The sequence below is a fragment of the Ranitomeya variabilis genome, chromosome 1 (genome assembly GCF_051348905.1).
Source record: "Ranitomeya variabilis isolate aRanVar5 chromosome 1, aRanVar5.hap1, whole genome shotgun sequence".
NCBI classification, from domain to species: Eukaryota; Metazoa; Chordata; class Amphibia; order Anura; family Dendrobatidae; genus Ranitomeya; species Ranitomeya variabilis.
In genome coordinates this window covers 900,657,768-900,678,987 of record NC_135232.1, presented here as the reverse complement: position 1 = coordinate 900,678,987, position 21,220 = coordinate 900,657,768, and the positions used below count along the sequence as shown (strand labels likewise).

The 21,220-nt window shown below is 45.5% G+C and overlaps 1 protein-coding gene across 4 annotated transcripts in view; it reads left to right on the top strand.

Annotated features, from left to right (window-relative positions):
- LARP7 (La ribonucleoprotein 7, transcriptional regulator) overlaps nt 1-20,148 on the top strand; it is a 74,335-nt gene extending 54,187 nt beyond the window's left edge. For all 4 annotated transcript variants that reach the window (XM_077278894.1, XM_077278873.1, XM_077278879.1 and 1 more), the window contains exons 9-13: nt 120-268; nt 3,016-3,116; nt 12,556-12,715; nt 18,112-18,203; nt 19,827-20,148. In XM_077278894.1, the coding sequence (XP_077135009.1) occupies nt 120-268; nt 3,016-3,116; nt 12,556-12,715; nt 18,112-18,203; nt 19,827-19,907 (583 nt within the window). In that variant the 3' untranslated portion in view covers nt 19,908-20,148. The remainder of the gene's footprint in view (nt 1-119; nt 269-3,015; nt 3,117-12,555; nt 12,716-18,111; nt 18,204-19,826) is intronic.
- The last annotated feature ends 1,072 nt before the right edge of the window (nt 20,149-21,220 follow it).

Below are 21,220 nucleotides of genomic sequence, written 5' to 3'. Positions count from 1 at the left end.
TGTTTCATTGATGCTGAGCTTAGTTGTACTATTATCCTAATTAATAATCCTTTTTTACTGAGCCTTTAGGAAACAAAGCTTCACATGGAAAGTCAATTTATAAATTTCTCTCACAACAGGCAAGAATGGTTAGATCTGAAGACCGAATATTTGACACTGCAGAGAGCCAGCATGTCTTTCCTGAAAAAGTCAATAAGTGGGCGAAACTATGATTCCATGGGAGAAATGGAAGCTGAACAAACAAAACAGATCTCCAATGTGAAAGATGGTAAAAGAGCTTTAAATTGAAGGTTATTTTTTATATTTTCACATGCTGTAATAAAATTATGAATTAAGTGAATTTAATTGTAAAATAATCGCAACCCAACAAAAAGGCAGTGCAGATATGTAGGCCATATGTATTTGGATATTTGGGGGATTTGCCTTTAAACCCCATGACTGGCATATTTAGATTTTTTTTTAATAATGTATAGACCACTTTGGTACTCAGTCCAAAAGGCCCAGCAGTAGGTCCACATGTAAAATGCGACACTCACCATGTGTCTTTAAAGGGAAGGTGCCATAAAAAAAAAAAAAAATTCCACCGATTGAAAAAATGTAAAGAATTAATGTTTAAATTTTCTTAAAAATATTATCATTTGTTTATAATTTAGTAAAATATGAAAAATAATTTTAAAAGGTTTGGCATTTCCACTAGGGGGGAGCAGCTAATGAAATTTGACAAAAACCTAGTGTACAACTAGCTCACATTACTGCACTGCAGTAATTATGGGCGGAGTCTGCTGACATGTGTGATGTCTCCTCTCCTCTCCTTCTGGGTGTTTGCTAAGGGATAAGAGAGGATGATATTCAGGAACACAGTGAGCAGCCATTTTGTTGGTGACTGCAAAGTTATACTGACAAGTAGACAGAGGATGTCAGGCAGCAAGGATTCTGGGAGATATATGGTGGAGAGACCTTTCCCCGGGGATGGGGGCAGTGTTCTGGATCACCGCGTTGAGAAACACGTGATGGTGTCTCCGCGGTGTTGGATGTTTTGGTCTCCCCGAGGCCAATCATCTGTGCCTTTACAGCCTTTTACTAGGCACTGCTCCTAATAGCCAGATTCCTACTCCACACTGATGAGGGGCAAACACCCCGAAACAGCTGTCTGTGGATGGATACCATGCTTGGCATAGGTGGTTTTCCTGTATTGGATGTTTCCTTTATTGGATGCTGCCCTTCCCGTGGTTCCTTCCCGGGGAAAGGTCTGGCTATTCACTGCTTGCGTTGAGAAACACGTGATGGTGTCTCCGCAGCTATCCTACATGCGTTTGCATATTTCCCATAAGGGATGGGTGCAGTGTTCTGGATCACCGCGTTGAGAAACACGTGATGGTGTCTCCGCGGTGTTGGATGTTTTGGTCTCCCCGAGGCCAATCATCTGTGCCTTTACAGCCTTTTACTAGGCACTGCTCCTAATAGCCAGATTCCTACTCCACACTGATGAGGGGCAAACACCCCGAAACAGCTGTCTGTGGATGGATACCATGCTTGGCATAGGTGGTTTTCCTGTATTGAATGTTTCCTTTATTGGATGCTGCCCTTCCCGTGGTTGTTCCTTCCCGGGGAAAGGTCTGGCTATTCACTGCTTGCGTTGAGAAACACGTGATGGTGTCTCCGCAGCTATCCTACAAAAGATTAGATACACGTCTCAGCACAGTAACAAACATGGGAAGGAGATACACTACTCAGAGTCAGCATCACAAAGGATAGGATTAGATTACCTCTCCCCCTCCCCCGCTGATACTTACTTCACTGCTCTGCCGCTGAGTCCTTTCTCCCTCCTGTGCCGTCCTTGGTCTCCTCCTCCTTCTCCTCCTATAACCGCAGGGCTCCTGCGATTATACTGGGAAGCTGGAGCTCACAGCACACTGTGAGCTCCAGAAAGATGGTGTCAATCTCCTGCCTCTGCTGTGGTGTGGACGGCTCAGGGGACGTAGCCAGATTACAGCAGGGAGCAGCTCAATGTAAAGTATAGGGTCGGATGCCGATCACAGATCTCTATGCCCAGGGCTGCCGTATTTGCAGAGTGTAAGTGTCGTGCAACTACACTTACACTACTGCAAAGCAAAATGGCGGCGCCCGGTGATGAAAAAAAAAATTAATTAAAAAAAATGTTAAAGTTAAAAAAATGTAAATTTGTATTAAAAATAATTGTTTATATAAACAATCATTTTTAATACAAAAAATAAAATGCGGCACCTTCCCTTTAAATGCCTAATCCATAGCCGGAATAAGAATATAGATAAAAGAATGGCTAAGGCTTCTACACGCCCTGCAGCGCTTTGTCTGAACCTGCCAAACCCTGCAGGGCATGGAATGGCCATATCCATACTTTTCATCTGTATCCATATTCCAACTGTAGATACATAATGGATTTAAAGGAGTTGTCCCATGAACAAATTTCATTTTAATCAATCTTCCAATAATAATAATTTCCACAATTGGATGCGTTAAAAAAAAAAAAAAAAAAAAAAAAATGTTCCTGTGCTGGGATAATCTTATAAATGTGTCCTGCTGTGTCTGACCGTACAGGGACATGGTCTGCACATACCACATATCAAATATTTTGCGATCCACTTCATGCGGCCAATGTACTGTAGGTCCCTTTGCCACCTTCAGATTTGGTTATTTGTTTCAGTCCAGTCTGAAATAAAGTATTGTGCATTTCCCATTGATATCACTTGGCTGTCATGTCATTAATGGACATGTTGGTCCACCAGAGGAAGAAACTCTTCGTACCAGCTAACACTAATAAGAGTCCAAATGAGATGGTGCCGCCACCCCTCTATAATCTCTGAAGTTCCCTAAAATGGACAATTGAGGAAATGGAAAATACATACACATGTCATTTTTCAAAATTGCTATATTTTCTGCCCATAATTATGACTTAACTTCTGAATAGGTAGATATTTAGATGTATATCAATTCTTGATTTTCATGTTTGTTTGTTTGTTTTTTGTTGTGTTTCAGTGAACGTTGTGAAAAATGAAACACTTGGACCCCAATTTGTCAATGGGGTTATTGTGAAGATCACCAGTTTGGAGCCTTTCCCAAATCGCCAGCATGTTAAGGTGATTACTTTACCTAGCTTTTCCAATAATCTTGTTGTTGATGATATGTCACCATCTCATCTAGCAAAATATTCAGTATGCATCTTTAGATAGATTATCAGGCCATGGTAACTGTCCAAATCCATCCTAGAATGAGAATGACTATTATCCTTTCTGAACACTCTGTATGTTATTAGTCAAACTATACAAGCTTTTCACTGTCTTCTTCCCTGCTCCGTAGAGTGAATCTGTCAGCAGGTTTTTGCTACCTCATCTGAGAAGTGGAATCCAATGATGTATCACTTAGCTTACTGGATGCAGCTGTTCTGAGAGCCTAGGAAGCTAAAGGCCCCGTCTCACATAGCGAGATCGCTAGCGAGATCGCTGCTGAGTCACAAGTTTTGTGACGCAACAGCGACCTCAGTAGCGATCTCGCTATGTGTGACACGTACCAGCGATCAAGCCCCTGCTGCGAGATCGCTGGTCGTGTCAGAATGGCCTGGACCTTTTTTTGGTCTTTGAGGTCCCGCTGACATCGCTGAATCGGTGTGTGTGACACCGATCCAGCGATGTCTTCACTGGTAACCAGGGTAAACATCGGGTTACTAAGCGCAGGGCCGCGCTTAGTAACCCGATGTTTACCCTGGTTACCAGCGTAAATGTAAAAAAAAACAAACAGTACATACTCACCATCTGTTGCCCGTCAGGTCCCTTGGCGTCTGCTTCCTGCTCTGACTGAGCCGCCGTAAAGTGAGAGCACAGCAGTGACGTCACCGCTGCGCTCTGCTCTTACTGTACGGCGGCTCAGTCAGAGCAGGAAGCAGACGCCAAGGGACCTGACGGACATCAGATGGTGAGTATGTAGTGTTTGGTTTTTTTTACATTTACGCTGGTAACCAGGGTAAACATCGGGTTACTAAGCGCGGCCCTGCGCTTAGTAACCCGATGTTTACCCTGGTTACCCGGGTGCTGCAGGGGGACTTCGGCATCGTTGAAGACAGTTTCAACTATGCCGAAGTCGTTCCCCTGATCGTTGGTCGCTGGAGAGAGCTGTCTGTGTGACAGCTCCACAGCGACCACACAGCGACCACACAGCGACGCTGCAGCGATCAGCATCGTTGTCTGTATCGCTGCAGCGTCGCTGTGTGAGACGGGGCCTTAACACACACACACCTCTGTATATACATTGTCCATAGACAGTGAGGTGCCTATCACAGGAGGGGGCGTGTCAGAGTAGCATGCCCACCTGCTGTGTCCCAGCAATGATACACTCCTGGTACTAAAACAATCATTGCAAGCAAACAAAACCCTGGCACTTGGTAAGAGAGGCTTCTCTGAAATCTGTTTCAACCCCTCTTCCTCATGCTGTCTTCAGATTACATAGCAAAAAACAGCTGACAGATTCCCTTTAAAAGATAAAAGCCCATTTTCCATCAGCAGTTTCAGAGTATAATCAAAAATTTATAAAACAATCTGCAGAAAGAACTATATTCACCAAGTGTAATATTGCATCTATGGTGGTGATATTAGATGTTTGTCCAGTCTGAGAGACTTATCACGTATCGACATCATCTGCCATAAGTTTAGTATAGATGCTGGTCCCGGTGGCAGTTTCCTTTATGTTTGTGTGTGTGTGTGTGTGTGTGTGTGTGTGTGTGTACATGTATGTATGTATGTATGTAAGTAAGTGTTTGTGTATAGGGTGAGACCTGTGAAGGGAAGGGGGGGTGAGAAGTCACCGAGGACTTGTCTCTTAGACTAATTATCTGAGATGCTTGGTCACTATATGGCTTTTCAAAATACATATTTTCTGAAACGCAGCAGCGTTAAAGTGTAAAGCATACACAGCTACAAAAATGCAGTTTGTTGGATTCACGCTGCCCACGGTCATTAAAGGGGTTTTGTCACCATAAAGAATACATGTAACTAAGCAGGAAAGGTGGAAATAAATGGTTTTGTAATTTACAGTTTTTAACCCCTTTCTGCCAGCTGACGGAATAGTACGTCAGCTGGCAGATCCCCTGCTTTAAGGTGGGCTCCGGCGGTGAGCCCACCTTAAAGCCACGACATGTCAGCTGTTTTGTACAGCTGACATGTGCGCGCAATGAGCGCGAGCGGAATCGCGATCCGCCCGCGCCCATTAACTAGTTAAATGCCGCCGTCAAGCGCTGACAGCGGCATTTAACTAGCGCTCCCGGCCGCACGGCCGGAAGTGCTCGCACCGCTGACCCCCGTCACATGATCGGGGGTCAGCAGTGCATTGCCATAACAACCAGAGGTCTCCTTGAGACCTCTATGGTTGTTGATGGCCGATTGCTTTGAGCGCCACACTGTGGTCGGCGCTCAAAGTACACCTGGATTTCTGCTACATAGAGGTGATCTGTACTTCACCTCTATGTAGCAGAGCCGATCGAGTTGTGCATGCTTCTAGCCTCCTATGGAGGCTATTGAAGCATGCCAAAAAATTTTAAAAAAAGTGTTTAAAAATATAAAAAAAATAAAAAATATATAAAAGTTCAAATCACCCCCCTTTCGCCCCAATCAAAATAAAACAAGTAAAAAAAAATTAAACATACACATATTTGGTATCGCCGCTTTCAGAATCGCCCGATCTATCAATAAAAACAAAGGATTAACCTAACCGCTAAATGGCGTAGCGAGAAAAAAAATCAAAACGGCAAAATTACGTTTTTTTGGTCGCTGCGACATTGCATTAAAATGCCATAACGGGCGATCAAAAGAATTTATCTACACCAAAATGGTATCATTAAAAACGCCAGCTCGGCACGCAAAAAATAAGCTCTCACCTGACCCCAGATCATGAAAATTGGAGACGCTACAGGTATCGGAAAATCACGCAAATTTTTTTTGGGGGGAATTTTTTTTCACCACTTAGATAAAAAATAACCTAGACATGTTAGGTGTCTATAAACTCGTAATGACCTGGAGAATCATAGTGGCAGGTCAGTTTTTGCATTTGGTGAACCTAGCAAAAAAGCCAAACAAAAAACAAGTGTGAGATTGCACTTTTGTTGCAATTTCATCACACTTGGAATTTTTTTCCCGTTTTCTGTTACACGGCATGGTAAAACCAATGGTATCGTTCAAAAGTACATCTCGTCCCGCAAAAAATAAGCCCTTATGGCCATATTGACGGAAAAATAAAAAAGTTATGGCTCTGGGAAGGAGGGGAGCGAAAAACAAAAACGGAAAAAGCTCCGGGGGTGAAGGGGTTAAAAATGATTCTCCGTTCCCATCTGCAAGCTTTATCCATCCTCCCAGTGGCCGATCAGCAGGCTGAGCATGCGCAGTTCCTGCCATCATAAGAGAGTTCCCCCCGTGTGCAGAACTTATACTCCCTGCATTCACCTCACATAGGTCTGACCGCGAGCGCAGGGAGCATATTGCTGTAGAAGCATGGAAGCATGTCAGTGTTCTTCCCCTGTTCTCACAGGTCTAACCTCCGGGTGAGATCCTTTTGGCTTGACCTTTGTGATTGCGATTGCAGACGCTCTTCACGCGCTCACACAGGTCAGTGAAGCCAAACGATCTCACCCAGAGGTCAGACCTGTGAACAGGGCCATATTTAGAGTTTCTGCTGCCCTAGGCACTTTTAGTGCTGCCTCCCCTTTGGTGAGTATGACACTATCGGCGGTGACTTTGGCAATAATCGCTGATGTGAAAGTCGCCTTTTGCAGCAGATCCGGCAGTTTTTCCGCATCTGCCGTGTAATGGATCACTTACGGCAACACTGCGTTCTGCCTCATTCATTCCCTATGGGACTTGCACACATGTGCGGCACTTGCGGTTTTGTCGCAATCCGGCAAATGCGGTACTTGGAGCAATGGAAGAAAACGCTGCTAGCCGTGTTTTTTTTGTCTCACCGCAAGTGCAAAACCACAAGTGCCGCACATGTCCTCAAGTAGCCATCACTACCTGTCCCTGCACCTTGCTAGCTCATCCCTAACCATCCCTCCCTGACCTAAAACTACACTATAAAGCTTTAGAAAAACAATTTATTAACTGACATATTCCTACGATAATGAGGGCTCCAGGCTATGGCGTAAACAGGAACGGGCAGTCTCCTGGTCTCCATTCTCTTTGTTCACACCCTCAGTCCCTGCCTCACTGCCTGTGCACAGACCTCCCTCCACCGGACCCGGTAATCACCGCTTGCAGTAGCATACCACCAGAGGTGTATCTAGGGTTTCTGGCACCCGGGGCAAGAATTCATTTTGGCCTACCTCACCCCCTCCCCGCCAAGGACATATGGGATTTTCACACTAGTCATGTACCGATGAGCTCTTCTCCCTAATGCTCCCAATGATCAGTGAAAAACAGAGAAGCAGAAGAGAAGCTCAATGTCACAGGACCACAAGTATGAAAGTCACATATGAGTGAAGTGTCCATGTGATGACTACTGTAACCTGCAGAGCTGAATCCTGACATCGCAGGCTACTGAATTCTCACAGCGAATGCACTGCACACTTTTAGGATTCTCTCTTGCCGGTGGACAGTCATGTCAGCACAAGCATGTGATTTGGATACTTCTGACCACATTCTGACTAGACGAGCCCGGCCTCGCTCAGTTCATTTTCATTGAGTGAGGCCACACATGTCTAGTCAGCACGTGACCGCATGTATGTAAATCACCAGCACGAGAGAAAGCTGACAGCGTGCAGTGCGCACTGTGAGAAGTCAGAAGTCTGCAGTCACAAAGGAGGACTGCAGCCTCATCACAAACCTGGACATCCCCTTTAATGCTCCTAACATCAATAAAAACATGAGTTAGTCAGTATCACAAATAACATTTACATCCAGGCACCTTATAGATGACGTTGTCTCTGGAGTCGTTCTCCTTCTTTTCTTTATCTTGTCCAGACCCCATGATGAGTTTTGTCATCCACAGCCGTCTCTGCAGACTTCCATCTTCTCCGCTCTTTTGCAGAAAATCTCCACATGATGCCCTTAAAGATACAAGTGTCATTATAATGCTCTTGAATAAAAAATTGCCCCTCACTATATTGTCTGCACAAAATATGACCCCCACACTTATGGTATATGCTCTTCACACTGACCTCTCCTTTCCATACCAGCCCCGTCTTCACACTGTCCTCACACTGTGTCCACCCTATAGGGCCCAGTATGTATACTGCACTCTCATCACACTCCCCCTCCTAGGTATACTGTCCCCTCCTGGCTGTGCCCTTACACTGACCCCCCCCCCCATGCTACGAACGCACTACTCCGTTTCTATTCATTGCCCACTCACTTTTCTCCACCCATACTGTCTCCTCACACTATTCCCCTCCTTCCTCATACTGTCTCCTCTCACATCCCTCCTGTTCACCATACTGTCTCATATATTTCCCCCCTCACTTTCTATTCTTCCTGCTCACCTGACTCTCCATACTGTGTCTGCACACATCCCATCACCCTCACTCACCGTACTCTGCACACATACATTTTTCACATCACTACTCATACTGTGTCCACATACATTCCCCCATTCGCTCCCCATACTGTCTGCACCCATACTGTTTCCTCAGACATGCCCCCCATTCCCCAGTACTGTTTCCTCATACATGCCCCCCCATTCCCCAATACTGTTTCCTCATACATGCCCCCCATTCCCCTGTACTGTTTCCTGATACGTGCCCTCCATTCCCCCATATTGTTTCCTCATATATGCCCTCCATTCCCCAGTGCTGTTTCCTCATACATGCCCCCCATTCCCCTGTACTGTTTCCCCACCTCCCCCTTTGCTCTTTATTTTGTCCTCAAATCTCCCCCACACATTAAATCCCCCCACTACAAATCTCCCCACACACAATAACCCCATCCCCACTCAAATTCTCCACACATAATAAATCTCCCCCTCCCCCCTCCAATTCCCCCTCCCCTCCCCCCCGTGCACTTAATCTTCGGTGTCTTTTGCTCCACTGAAGCACTTATCACCAGTGTTTGCCTCTGCAGCGCAAGTGAGCAACATCAGCAGCACGATCTGATCACGCTGCTCACGTCTCTCTGACCCAGCAGTCAGAGCCTCAATTGGACTCACCTCTGAAAGATGCGAGTACAATTGATCCCTTGGCAGGGGCGGACTCTGACAGCTTGGGGCCCCTGTGCAAGAACTGTGTCTGGGCCCCCCTCCTTTTATGGTGACAAAGACAGATATCTATATATACATATATCTATGTGTGTCTCTCTCTCTCTCTCTCTCTATCTATCTATCTATCTATCTATCTATCTATCTATCTATCTATATATATATATATATATATATATACACACACACACATAAATACAGGGGTTGGACAAAATAATGGAGACACCTAACGTTTTGGCATCATGATCTTCGAACATGTGATAAACATGCAAACAGTAACATATGGTAGTGTTTTGTAGTTGATTATTTGTGTTATGTGATATGTGTATGTAATTTAACTGTTTGTTTTGCATAATTGTAAGAACATTGATGAGAACCTGATACCAATGGCAGACCTCTCGGATTTTCAAAGAGGCTAAATTGTTGGTGCTCGTATGGCAGGCGCTAGTGTAACAGAAAGTGCCCGAATGCTTGGCGTGTCAAGAGGTACTGTCTCCAAAGTAATGACTGCGTTTGAAAGAGAAGGAAAAACTTCCGCAGCAAAGCACAGGTCCAGCCGAAAGTCAAAGTTGACTGAGCGAGACCGTCGGACTCTAAAGCGAATTGTGTGAGAGGATCGCAAGACCACAGCTCCGAAAAACACTGCTGAGCTCATTGAACACCTACAGAACCCAGTTTCCACAAATCGGGAGCTGCACAAATCTGGATTCCATGGAAGAGATGCAATTAGAAAACCGCTGCTCTCAATGACAAATGTTTCCAAGCGTTTAGAGTGGTGTAGAAACCTCCAGAATTGGTCCTCGAGCAGTGGAAACATGTGATATTCTCAGGCGAATCATCGTTTATCTTATTTCCGACCTCCAGCCGAGTGTACGTTTGGAGACAGCCAAAAGAAGCATTCCATCTAGACTGCCTTCTCCCAACCATAAAACATGGCGGAGGTTCTGTGATGATCTGGGGTGCTATTTCGTGGAGATCCGCCGGGCCAAGGATATCCCTTCATGGAAGAATTAACAGCCGAGATTATTTAGGCATTTTGGGTGACCAAGTGCATCCAATGGTTGAAGCACTGTTCCTGGAGGGGAACGCCATCTTTCAGGATGATAATGCATCAATTCATACAGCTAGAATCATTAAAGCATGGCACGAGGAACATTCTAATGAAGTTGAGCATTTCATCTGGCCCCCACAATCCCCAGACCTCAACATTATTGAGCATTTATGGTCGATTTTACAGATTCAAGTTAGACTTCGATTTCCGCCGCCATCGTTGCTCAAAGAACTGGATTGTGTTTTAACTGCAGAATGGGCTAAAATTCCTTTGGAAACAATTCACACCTTGTATGAATCCATACCTCGGAGAATTGAGGCTGTAATCGCCGCAAAAGGTGGACCTACACCATATTAAAGGGAACCTGTCACCCCGTTTTTTCAGTATGAGATAAAAATACTGTTAAATAGGGCCTGAGCTGTGTGTTACAATAGTGTATTTTGTGGACCCCGATTCCCCACCTATGCTGCCGAAATACCTTACCAAAGTCACCGTTTTCGCCTGTCAATCAGGCTGGTCTGGTCAAATGGGCGTGGTGATATCGCTGTTTCTTCCCCCAGATCTTGCTTATCTTTCCGTTGGTGGCGTAGTGGTTTGCGCATGCCCAACTGCGCAGGTGAAGAAAAAGAGCGCGATCTGCGCTATTCCCCTGGTTATCGTGGGGGCGGCCATCTTCCTGAGGCCGCGCGTGCGCAGATGGAGCGCTCTGCTGCCCGGGGCTTCAGGAAAATGGCCGCTGGATGCCGCGCGTGTGCAGATGGAGATCGCGGCGGCCATTTTCCTGAAGCCGAGATGCGCAAACCACTACGCCACCAACGGAAAGATAAGCAAGATCTGGGGGAAGAAACAGCGATGTCACTACGCCCATTTGACCAGACCAGCCTGATTGACAGGCGAAAACGGTGACTTTGGTAAGGTATTTCGGCAGCATAGGTGGGGAATCAGGGTACACAAAATACACTATTGTAATGCACAGCTCAGGCCCTATTTAACGGTATTTTTATCTCATACTGAAAAAACAGGGTGACAGGTTCCCTTTAAACTAACTTTTGTTGATTCCAGATGTTTCCATTATTTTGTCCAACCCCTATGTATATATGTGTGTGTGTATGTATGTATGTGTATATATATATATATATATATATATATATATATATATATATATATATATATATATATATATATATATATATCTCTATCCACACACACATACATGTGTATATATTACATACCGTATATACTCGAGTATAAGCCGACCCGAGTATAAGCCGAGGCACCTAATTTTGCCACGGAGACTGGGTAAGCTTATTGACACAAGTATAAGCCGGGTATGCATTGTACCCTCATTCCTATCCCAGTATGTGTGGTTCCCCCCATCCTGTCCTGCTCTGTGTGGCTCCCACTGTTGTATGCATGGCTCTGCTCCCCCCTCCCATCTTGTATGCATGGCTCTGCAACCCCCCTGTCCCATCTTGTATGCATGGCTCTGCTTCCCCCGCAGTCCCATCTTGTATGCATGGCTCTGTTCCCTCCCCAGTCCCATCTTGTATGCATGGCTGTGTTCCCCCCCGTCCCATCTTGTATGCATGGCTGTGTTCCCCCCAGTCCCATCTTGTATGCATGGCTCTGTTCCCCCCCCCCTTGTCCCATCTTGTATGCATGGCTCTGTTTCCCCCTCCAGTCCCATCCATCATACTCTCCTTTCTCAGTCACACCGTTCCGTAAGTCCCTGCACCTAAGTCCCGGCGCTTCAGCTTCTTCCTGAGTGAGCGGTCATGTGGTACCGCTCATTAAGGTCATGAATATGCATCCATATTAATGACCTTAATGAGCGGTACCATGTGACTGCTCAGCACAGGAAGAAGCTGCCAGCACTGAGACTATCGAAGTTGCAGGCACCGCTGGAGCCGAGGAGGGTGAGTATGATGAGTTCAAGGAGGCGGGGTACGGGGTGGGGAGGTGGGGGGCGGGGGGCTGGCGGTGAGCCCGGATTAAAAAAAAAAAAAAAACCTTGCTCAGGTGCCGCCCCCCCGCATCCTGGCGCCCTAGGCTCGTGCCCTCAAGTGCTTAGTGGCAAATACGGCCCTGCCTGTGAGCACAGGGGAGAGAACACTGACATGCTTCCATATTTCTGCAGCAATATGCTCCCTGCACTAGCTGTCAGAAGAAGGCATAACTAATCTGAAATCACAATGTAAGAAAATAGTGTCGATAAAATGGTAGTTTCCCAAGCACTGACTGTATTCACTAGGTCTTGGCCTTTGTGAATATGTACTAACCTGTTGCGTCTTCCCCTTTAGGAAGCTTTGTCTGGAGTATCTGAAGTGGCATATGTAGACATGCTGGAAGGTGATACGGAGTGCCATGTGCGATTTAAAACCCCCGAAGATGCCCAGGCAGTCTTCAATTCATGCCCTGAAATGCAGAGAAAGCACAACTGGAAATTGCGGATCCTGTCTGGTAAATACATGGATGGTTATCAGCTGGCTTCAGTTACGTCATAGTTAGTGTTGAGCGATACCGTCCGATACTTGAAAGTATCGGTATCGGAAAGTATCGGCCGATACCGGCAAAGTATCGGATCCAATCCGATACCGATACCCGATACCAATACAAGTCAATGGGACTCAAGTATCGGACGGTATTCCTGATGGTTCCCAGGGTCTGAAGGAGAGGAAACTCTCCTTCAGGCCCTGGGAACCATATTAATGTGTAAAAGAAAGAATTAAAATAAAAAATATTGCTATACTCACCTCTCCGAGGGAACCGGCAGCGTTGTTTGCTTAAAATTCGCGCTTTTCTTTCCTTACGTGAAGTCCCGGCTTTGTGATTGGTTGCGTCGCAGTCACATGGGCGACGCAACCAATCACAGCAAGCCGTGACGTAATTTCAGGTCCTTAAGGATTTTAAAATTACGTCCCGGCTTTGTGATTGGTTGCGTCGCAGTCACATGGGCGACGCAACCAATCACAGCAAGCCGTGACGTAATTTCAGGCCCTTAAGGATTTTAAAATTACGTCCCGGCTTTGTGATTGGTTGCGTCGCAGTCACATGGGCGACGCAACCAATCACAAGCCGTGACGTCACGGGAGGCTGGACACGCGCGCATTTTAAAATGCGCGCTTGTCCAGCCTCCCGTGACGTCCCGGCTTGTGATTGGTTGCGTCGCGGTCAACCAATCACAAGCCGGGAGGCTGGACACGCGCGCATTTTAAAATGCGCGCTTGTCCAGCCTCCCGTGACGTCCCGGCTTGTGATTGGTTGCGTCGCGGTCAACCAATCACAAGCCGGGAGGCTGGACACGCGCGCATTTTAAAATGCGCGCTTGTCCAGCCTCCCGTGACGTCCCGGCTTGTGATTGGTTTCGTCGCGGTCAACCAATCACAAGCCGGGAGGCTGGACACGTGCGCATTTTAAAATTTTAAAATGCGCGCGTGTCCAGCCTCCCGGCTTGTGATTGGTTGACCGCGATGCAACCAATCACAAGCCGGGACGTCACGGGAGGCTGGACAAGCGCGCATTTTAATAAAATGCGCGCGTGTTTAGCCTCCCGTGACGTCACGGCTTGTGATTGGTTGCGTCGCCCATGTGACTGCGACGCAACCAATCACAAAGCCGGGACGTAATTTTAAAATCCTTAAGGACCTGAAATTACGTCACGGCTTGCTGTGATTGGTTGCGTCGCCCATGTGACTGCGACGCAACCAATCACAAGCCGGGACTTCACGTAAAGGAAAGAAAAGCGCGAATTTTAAACAAAGAACGCTGCCGCTTCCCTCGGTAAGGTGCAGGCTGCGTCTGAGAGGTGAGTATAGCAATATTTTTTATTTTAATTCTCTCTTTTACACATTTTTACATTAATGTTGTTTTGATACCGATACCCGATACCACAAAAGTATCGGATCTCGGTATCGGAATTCCGATACCCGCAAGTATCGGCCGATACCCGATACTTGCGGTATCGGAATGCTCAACACTAGTCATAGTATATTACTGCACAGTACAAAAGAGGAGTCACTTTAAAGGGAGCCTGTCACCATGAAAATGCAGCACAATCTGCAGGATCATATTATACAGCAGGGAACGCTGAGCACATTGCCATGTAGTTTTATCCAGTATAATCTGTTTTCTATCATTTAAATTTCTGGTCTCTGTGATTTTCTGCCCAGTGGGCGGTCCCATCAGTGACTGACAGCTTTATTTCTGTAAGTGTGTATAAGGAGGGAGCTGACAGTCACTGATAGGACCGCCCGCTGGACAGAAAATCCTAGAATGAGCAGGGCTTTAAATGATGAAAACACAAGTTAGGCTCGGGTCACGAGAAAATCCGTACAATTATGCTAATTGCAGAGTGTGATCTGATTTTCTCAGGTGGAACAAAAAAATTTCCCCATTCAATTTGTCCGTGAAAATTGGACCATACTTGGATATCAGAGTGCAATCTGATGTTTTCCACAGACCCATAGATATGAATGGTCGAGTGCAATCTGTTTATCGGAGGCAAGACTTGTATGCTGCGAGTTTTTGTTTTTTTACCTTTTTGCAGACCACTCTGTGCGAGGAAAAAAATCGGACGTGTGCACTGCCTCATTGAAAAGCAGTGGTCTGAGTGTGATCCGATGTTTTGAAGGATTGCACTCGGACCAAAATTAGTCATCTGGACCATCCCTTGTACGGAATCTTTTCTCACAAAACTTTATCAATCTGCTCAGCTCCCCTGCTCTATAACATGCTGCCTGCAGGTTGGATGGTGTTTTTATGGTGACAGGTTCCCTTTAACTTCCATTTGAGGAAGATGTGACTCCAGGTTTTCAAAAGGTTGCTTTGAATTTTAGGGAGAATGTCGCCATAAACATACAATGTTGAAGGTGTTTTCAGCAGCAAAAAATACACCCCCATCCATTGGCTGGTACCAGCTTGGTACTTTGTATATGATATGTGGAAGGAAGGCAAGAAGCTTGTGCTTGCAGCATACTCAATATGCATATTATCTGTATAGTAGAAGGTTGCACATGTTGTCCATTTACTTACAGTACAAGTAAAGCAAATATGCAGACACATGTCATTATATCTTGTGGACACGTCTGTGTTTCAGAAATTTTTGTGCGGAGTCTATTTACACTGCAAGATTATTCTGAGTGTTTTTAAGAACAAGATAATAATCTTACTAAAAGGCACAAATACATTTGAACATCGGAAGGGAGTGGAGTGTGTGGGGCAGGAGGCCTGGCATGCGTGCCCACAGAGAGGGATCTACGTGCCCCCTGTAGCACGCGTGTCATAGGTTCGCCATCACTGTTATAGACGATCATATTTCCTTTTTTATTACCATATACACCTGCGTATAAATCGATCCGAATATAAGCCGAGACCCCTAATTTTGCCACAAAAAACTGGGAAAACTTAATAACTAGAGTATAAGCCTAGGGTGGGAAATGCAGCAGCTCCTGGTAAATTTCAAAAATAAAAATAGATACCAATAAAAGTAAAATTAGTTGAGACATCAGTAGGTTAAATGTTTTTGAATATCCATATTGCATCAGGAGCCTCATATAATGCTCCATAAAGTTCCTGATGGCCCCATAAGATACTCCATACAAAATACGACCCATATAATGCTCAATAAAGTTCATGATGGACCGCATAAGATGCTTCATACAAAAAATATGCCCCATATAATGCTGCACAAAGGTTAATAATGGCCCCATAAAATAATATGCCACATATACCGTATATACTCGAGTATAAGCCGAGATTTTCAGCCCATTTTTAGGCTGAAAGTGTCCCTCTCGGCTTACACTTGAGTCATTGTCCCAGGGGGGTCAGCGGTGGAGGGGGAACGGCGGCTGTGACATACTCACCTGCTCCTGGCACGGTCCCTGCATCACCGGTCTCCGGGCGCTGACAGCTTCATCCAGTGTTGAGCAGTCACATGGTACCGCTCATTACAGTAATGAATATGGACCCGACTCCACTCCCATAGGGGTGGAGCTGCATATTCATTACTATAATGAGTGGTAACAGTGACCTCTCAACGCTGGAAGAAGCTGTCAGACCGGAGATGCAGGGACCGCGCCGGGAGCAGGTGAGTATAATGGGGAGCGCTGCGCGATATTCACCTGTCCTCGTTCCGGGCGCCGCTCCGTCTTCCGCGTCCTCTGCAGTGACGCTCAGGTCAGAGGGCGCGATGATATGGTTAGTCCGCTCCCTCTGCCTGAACGTTATTACAGCGGTCGCGGAAGACACAGCGACGCCTTAACGAGGACCGGTGAGTATTGCAAGTGTCGGGGGCCTGAGTGACGAGAGGTGAGTATGTAATTTTTTATTTTTAATCGCAACAACAGCATATGGGGTAAATATCTCTATGGAGCATCTTATGGGGCCATATTCAACGTTTGTGCAGCACTATATGGGGCAAATATCTTTATGGAGCATCTTATGGGGCCATATTCAACGTTTGTGCAGCACTATATGGGGCAACTGTCTGTATGGAGCATCTTATGGGGCCATAATCAACGTTTGTGCTGCATTATATGGGGCAAATATCTTTATGGAGCATCTTATGGGGCCATAATCAACATTTGTGCAGCATTATATGCGGTAAATATCTATATGGAGCATCTTATGGAGCCATAATCAACATTTGTGCAGCATTATATTGGGCAAATGTCTCTATGGAGCATCTTTTGGGGCCATTATTAACCTTTTGCAGCGTTATATGGGGCATATTTTAATATGGAGCATCTTATGGGGCCCATCATGAACTGTATGGAGCATTATATGGGGCTCCTGATTCAATATGGATATTCAAAAACACTTAACCTACTGATATCTCAATTAATTTTATTGGTATCTATTTTTATTTTTGAAATTTACCGGTAGCTGCTGCATTTTCCACCCTAGGCTTATACTCGAGTCATTAAGTTTTCTCAGTTTTTTTGTGGCAAAATTAGGGGGGTCGGCTTATACTCGAGTATATACGGTAATGCTACATGAAAGTTGATGGCCCCATAAGATGCTCCATAGAATAATATCCCTCGTTTAATGCTCCATAAAATTTGATGGCCCCATAAGATGCTCCATAGAATTATATGCTGCTGCTGCGATTAAAAAAAAAATGACATACTGACCTTTCATCGCTGGGGGCCAGGTGCCGGTGACCTGAGCAGGCAGGGACACCGGCGCGCTATGTGGGCCAGGTGCCGGTGTCACCGATGGCTCAGGCCCCTGGCACTTGCGATATTCACCTGTCCCCGTTCCACTGCCGCGCGCCGCTGTGTCTTCCAGGTCTCTGCAGTGACTGTTCAGGCAGAGGGCGCGCACTAAACACGTCATCGCACCCTCTGACCTGAACGTCACAGCCAGAGGATGCGGAAGACACAGCGTGGCAGTGGAACGGGGACAGGTGAATATCGCATGGCTCACCCTCCCCCATCATACTCACCCCCTCCTGGCGCAGTCTCTGCACGTCCCTGCTTCTCCGATGGTCTCCGGTGCGCGCTGGCAGCTTTGTTCCTTTGTTCAGCGGTCACGTGGTACCGCTCATTAAAGTAATGAATATGCGCTCCACGCCTATGGAAGTGGAGGCACGTCCATACAAGCTGCCGGCGCGTGCCAGAGACCATCTGAGAAGCAGGGACATGCAGAGACTGCACCAGGAGGGGGGGGGAGTATGATGTCACAGCCGCCACTCCTCCCCCGCCAACCCCCTGGGACAATGGCTCGAGTATAAGCCGAAAGGGGCACTTTCAGCCTAAAGAAATGGGCTGAAAATCTCAGCTTATACTCGAATATATACGGTAAATGAACCATGCTGATTTGTAGCTTTGTAAATGCTAAAGCCTTTTCTTTTGCAGGAGATAGTGAGCAGAGATATTGGCAGAAGATCTTGGTGGACAGACAAGCAAAATTAAACAGACCTCGTGAAAAAATCCGTGGCACTAAAAAGGTATAATACTTGATAGCTCCTTTCTAGATAATTTGCGATTTGTACATCCATATATTATGCATCCATTATTTCTGCTTTTTTTTATATGTATGGAATATACAGTCATGGCCAAAAGTGTTGGCACCCTTGAATTTGTTCTAGAAAATGAAGTACCATATTTTGCGGACTATGAGATGCATTGGAGCATAAGACGCACCCCACTTTTTTTTTGGAGGGGGGGGGGGAATAAATAAAGAGTTTTAAAATAAAATGGGGGTGCTTCTTACAGTCTGTTTTTACGGTAGCTTATTGGGGGGCAACGGTGGTCCCAGGAAGCAGGGTGCTGCTTCAGGAGGCCAGTGGCTGCATGAGTGGGGCGACACTGCTGGCCCTTGGGTCTCATAAGATGTCAGGGCCGGTGAGCGGAGTCCCCTTTCCCAATGATTTCCTTGCCATGGGCCTGGGAAAAATGGCCGCCAGAGGTGGCGTATCCGCACATCGAGATCTCGTCATCCAGCAGCCATTTTCCCAAAGCTCAGCACCTGGAAATATACAGGAAATGGGATTCTGCCGACATCGCTCCACTCCTGCCACTAGCCTCTGAAGCCACATCCTCGCCTCCTGTGACCCCGCTCCACCAAAGCCCCCCCCTTCCCCAATATACTCACTAGGGATTATAAGACACACCAGTTTTCCTCCCAAGTTTAGAGATAAAAAGTTCACCTTATAATCTGAAAAATACGGTATTTCCACATGATTTGTTATACACCTGTTTAATTCCTTTGTGTGCATTGGAACAACACACACAAAACGCAAATTGGACTTAATTTCACACAAAACACTAAAAATGGACAGGACAAAATTGTTGGCACATGGCACACTGAACTTAACATTTGGTTTCACACCGTTTGGAATATATAACTGCAAAGGAAATAAACATGTGTATAACAAAACAAGCGTAGCTGCAATGATTTTCTGGGAGAAATACTTCATTTTCTAGAACAATTTCAAGGGTGCCAACACTTTCAGCCATGATTGTATGACAAAGGTAATTGATTTTAGCCAAAACTAGTTGGATGAAATGGAAAGGATTCTCCTTTTTATCAGCCACATTGGGGAACGGTTGCAAAAAACAACCTTTATTGCTGCCTTTATTTCCGTACACAAAGTATAATGCTTTATTTTCCCAGTATCATTGTGCTATTGTCCGGTAAGGTCCCTTAGTTCTTGTATTATACAAATAATTATGCCTTTTTGTATTCTGAAACATAGGAACAAAGTTGGGGCCCCTCATAGGACATAAAATGGCTTCTTATCCTTTCAGTGCATAAGCAGGAAGGGGGTTACAGACTATGTGCGGCTATGGCTGTTTCCTGTCACTCCCGCGGAAGGGACGTAAAATGGCCATAGGCAGCGCATTGTCTGTAACCCTCTTCCTACTTGCGGGCTGAAAGGGATAATTAAACAGCAGCTGTTTTCTGAACCGGTTCCCACTTTACAGTATTTTTGTTTTTGATCTCCTTAATGTTTTTGCATCACGGGTTAACAGCAGCTTTGATCGCTGGAGCTGACTTCTGGATGTAGCGTATGGATTCTGATCATTCAGATTAGTTTCTGGTCTGACTGGGCTTCTTTTTTTTGCAGCTGGTTGCCAAAGGTGAAAACATGAGGCTGGTCAAGGCTCAGGAGGCAAGCAAGCACATCCGATTCCTTGAAGAACCTTGAAATCTGTACATTTTGCATCTTTTTACAAATGAAATAACCCTATGCTTGTAAATTGGTCTCCACTTTTCATTCAGAGTTGGATATTCCATGTTGGATTTGTGCTCCAGTAGCACTTGAACACGTTCTCATGAAAGATTCTTTGTTACAACTCTTTACATCTCAATTAGAAAACCCATGATTTGACATTTTTGAATTAAAATGATTGCAACATTGTTTTTATAATAAAAATATATTTAACTGAGGTGAATATTGATGGCTGACGAATAATCAATGTATTTGACATAATACGCCTCTTACTGGCTGACAGCTATAAAACAAAACAGACCTCATTTATTAAAACTGTGTGAGTAAAACTGGCCTTGTTGCTCATAGCAACCAATAACAGTGCAGCTTTCATTTTTCATAGCATCTAATAAAATGAAAGCTGAGCTGTGATGGGTTGTTTTTGGCAAAAAGGCCAACTTTACTGTTAATCCCGGTTTGTAGTGTTTTTTCCTGTGGTGAGTTTGATGATACATGTTCCTAACAGCACCTAAACAGGGATGTGACTACTCTTGTGTAGTATCACGAAGGGAGTTATAAGTGACACTCACCGATGCCATCTCCTGGGAAGACAGGACCCGGAGAGAGCCACAGACTCCCAGGAATGCGGGGCAAGCGAGACTGGAGAGAGATTGCTTCAGGCCTGACAGGACCTGAATCACCTGACTGCTGGAGGGCGTGGCCTAAGCTCCAGGGAGCTAAAAGCTGAAGGAAAACTCCTAGAAAGGTAACTAAAGAACAGAGCTACCAAGGGGCACAGACATAGACATAAACAGATCAGGCCGGGGTCAGAGCACGGGATAGCGTAACGGTACCAAGGGACTAGACAAAGGATAGTAGGGGCCAAGCAGGGGTCAAACACCAAACGGACAGAGAAAGTACAGAGACGGAATCCAACAAACAGTATCCAGAGAACAGACCTAGTCAAAAGCCAAGGGATCAAGCAAACCAGCACACAGCACAAAACTCACTCAGGGGTCAATACACTTAGCCAAGGGCGGAAGTATTACTGACAAAGGATGCAGATGGAGGCTATAAAAAGTCCACCCAGGATCAGTGTGAGGCTACAGGAATTAACCCTAGAAGAACTGACCCAGACAAACCATGACATGTAGTACATTTGAAATAAATCTTTTTTGCCTAAAAATATTGGTACAAGTAGTAAATACAGATAAAACCCAAATTCTGCAACACAATAAATCACTTTTCACAGTAATGTCCTCTACTGAAAACACTTAAATGGAACCTGTCACTTAAAGAAAACAAACAAA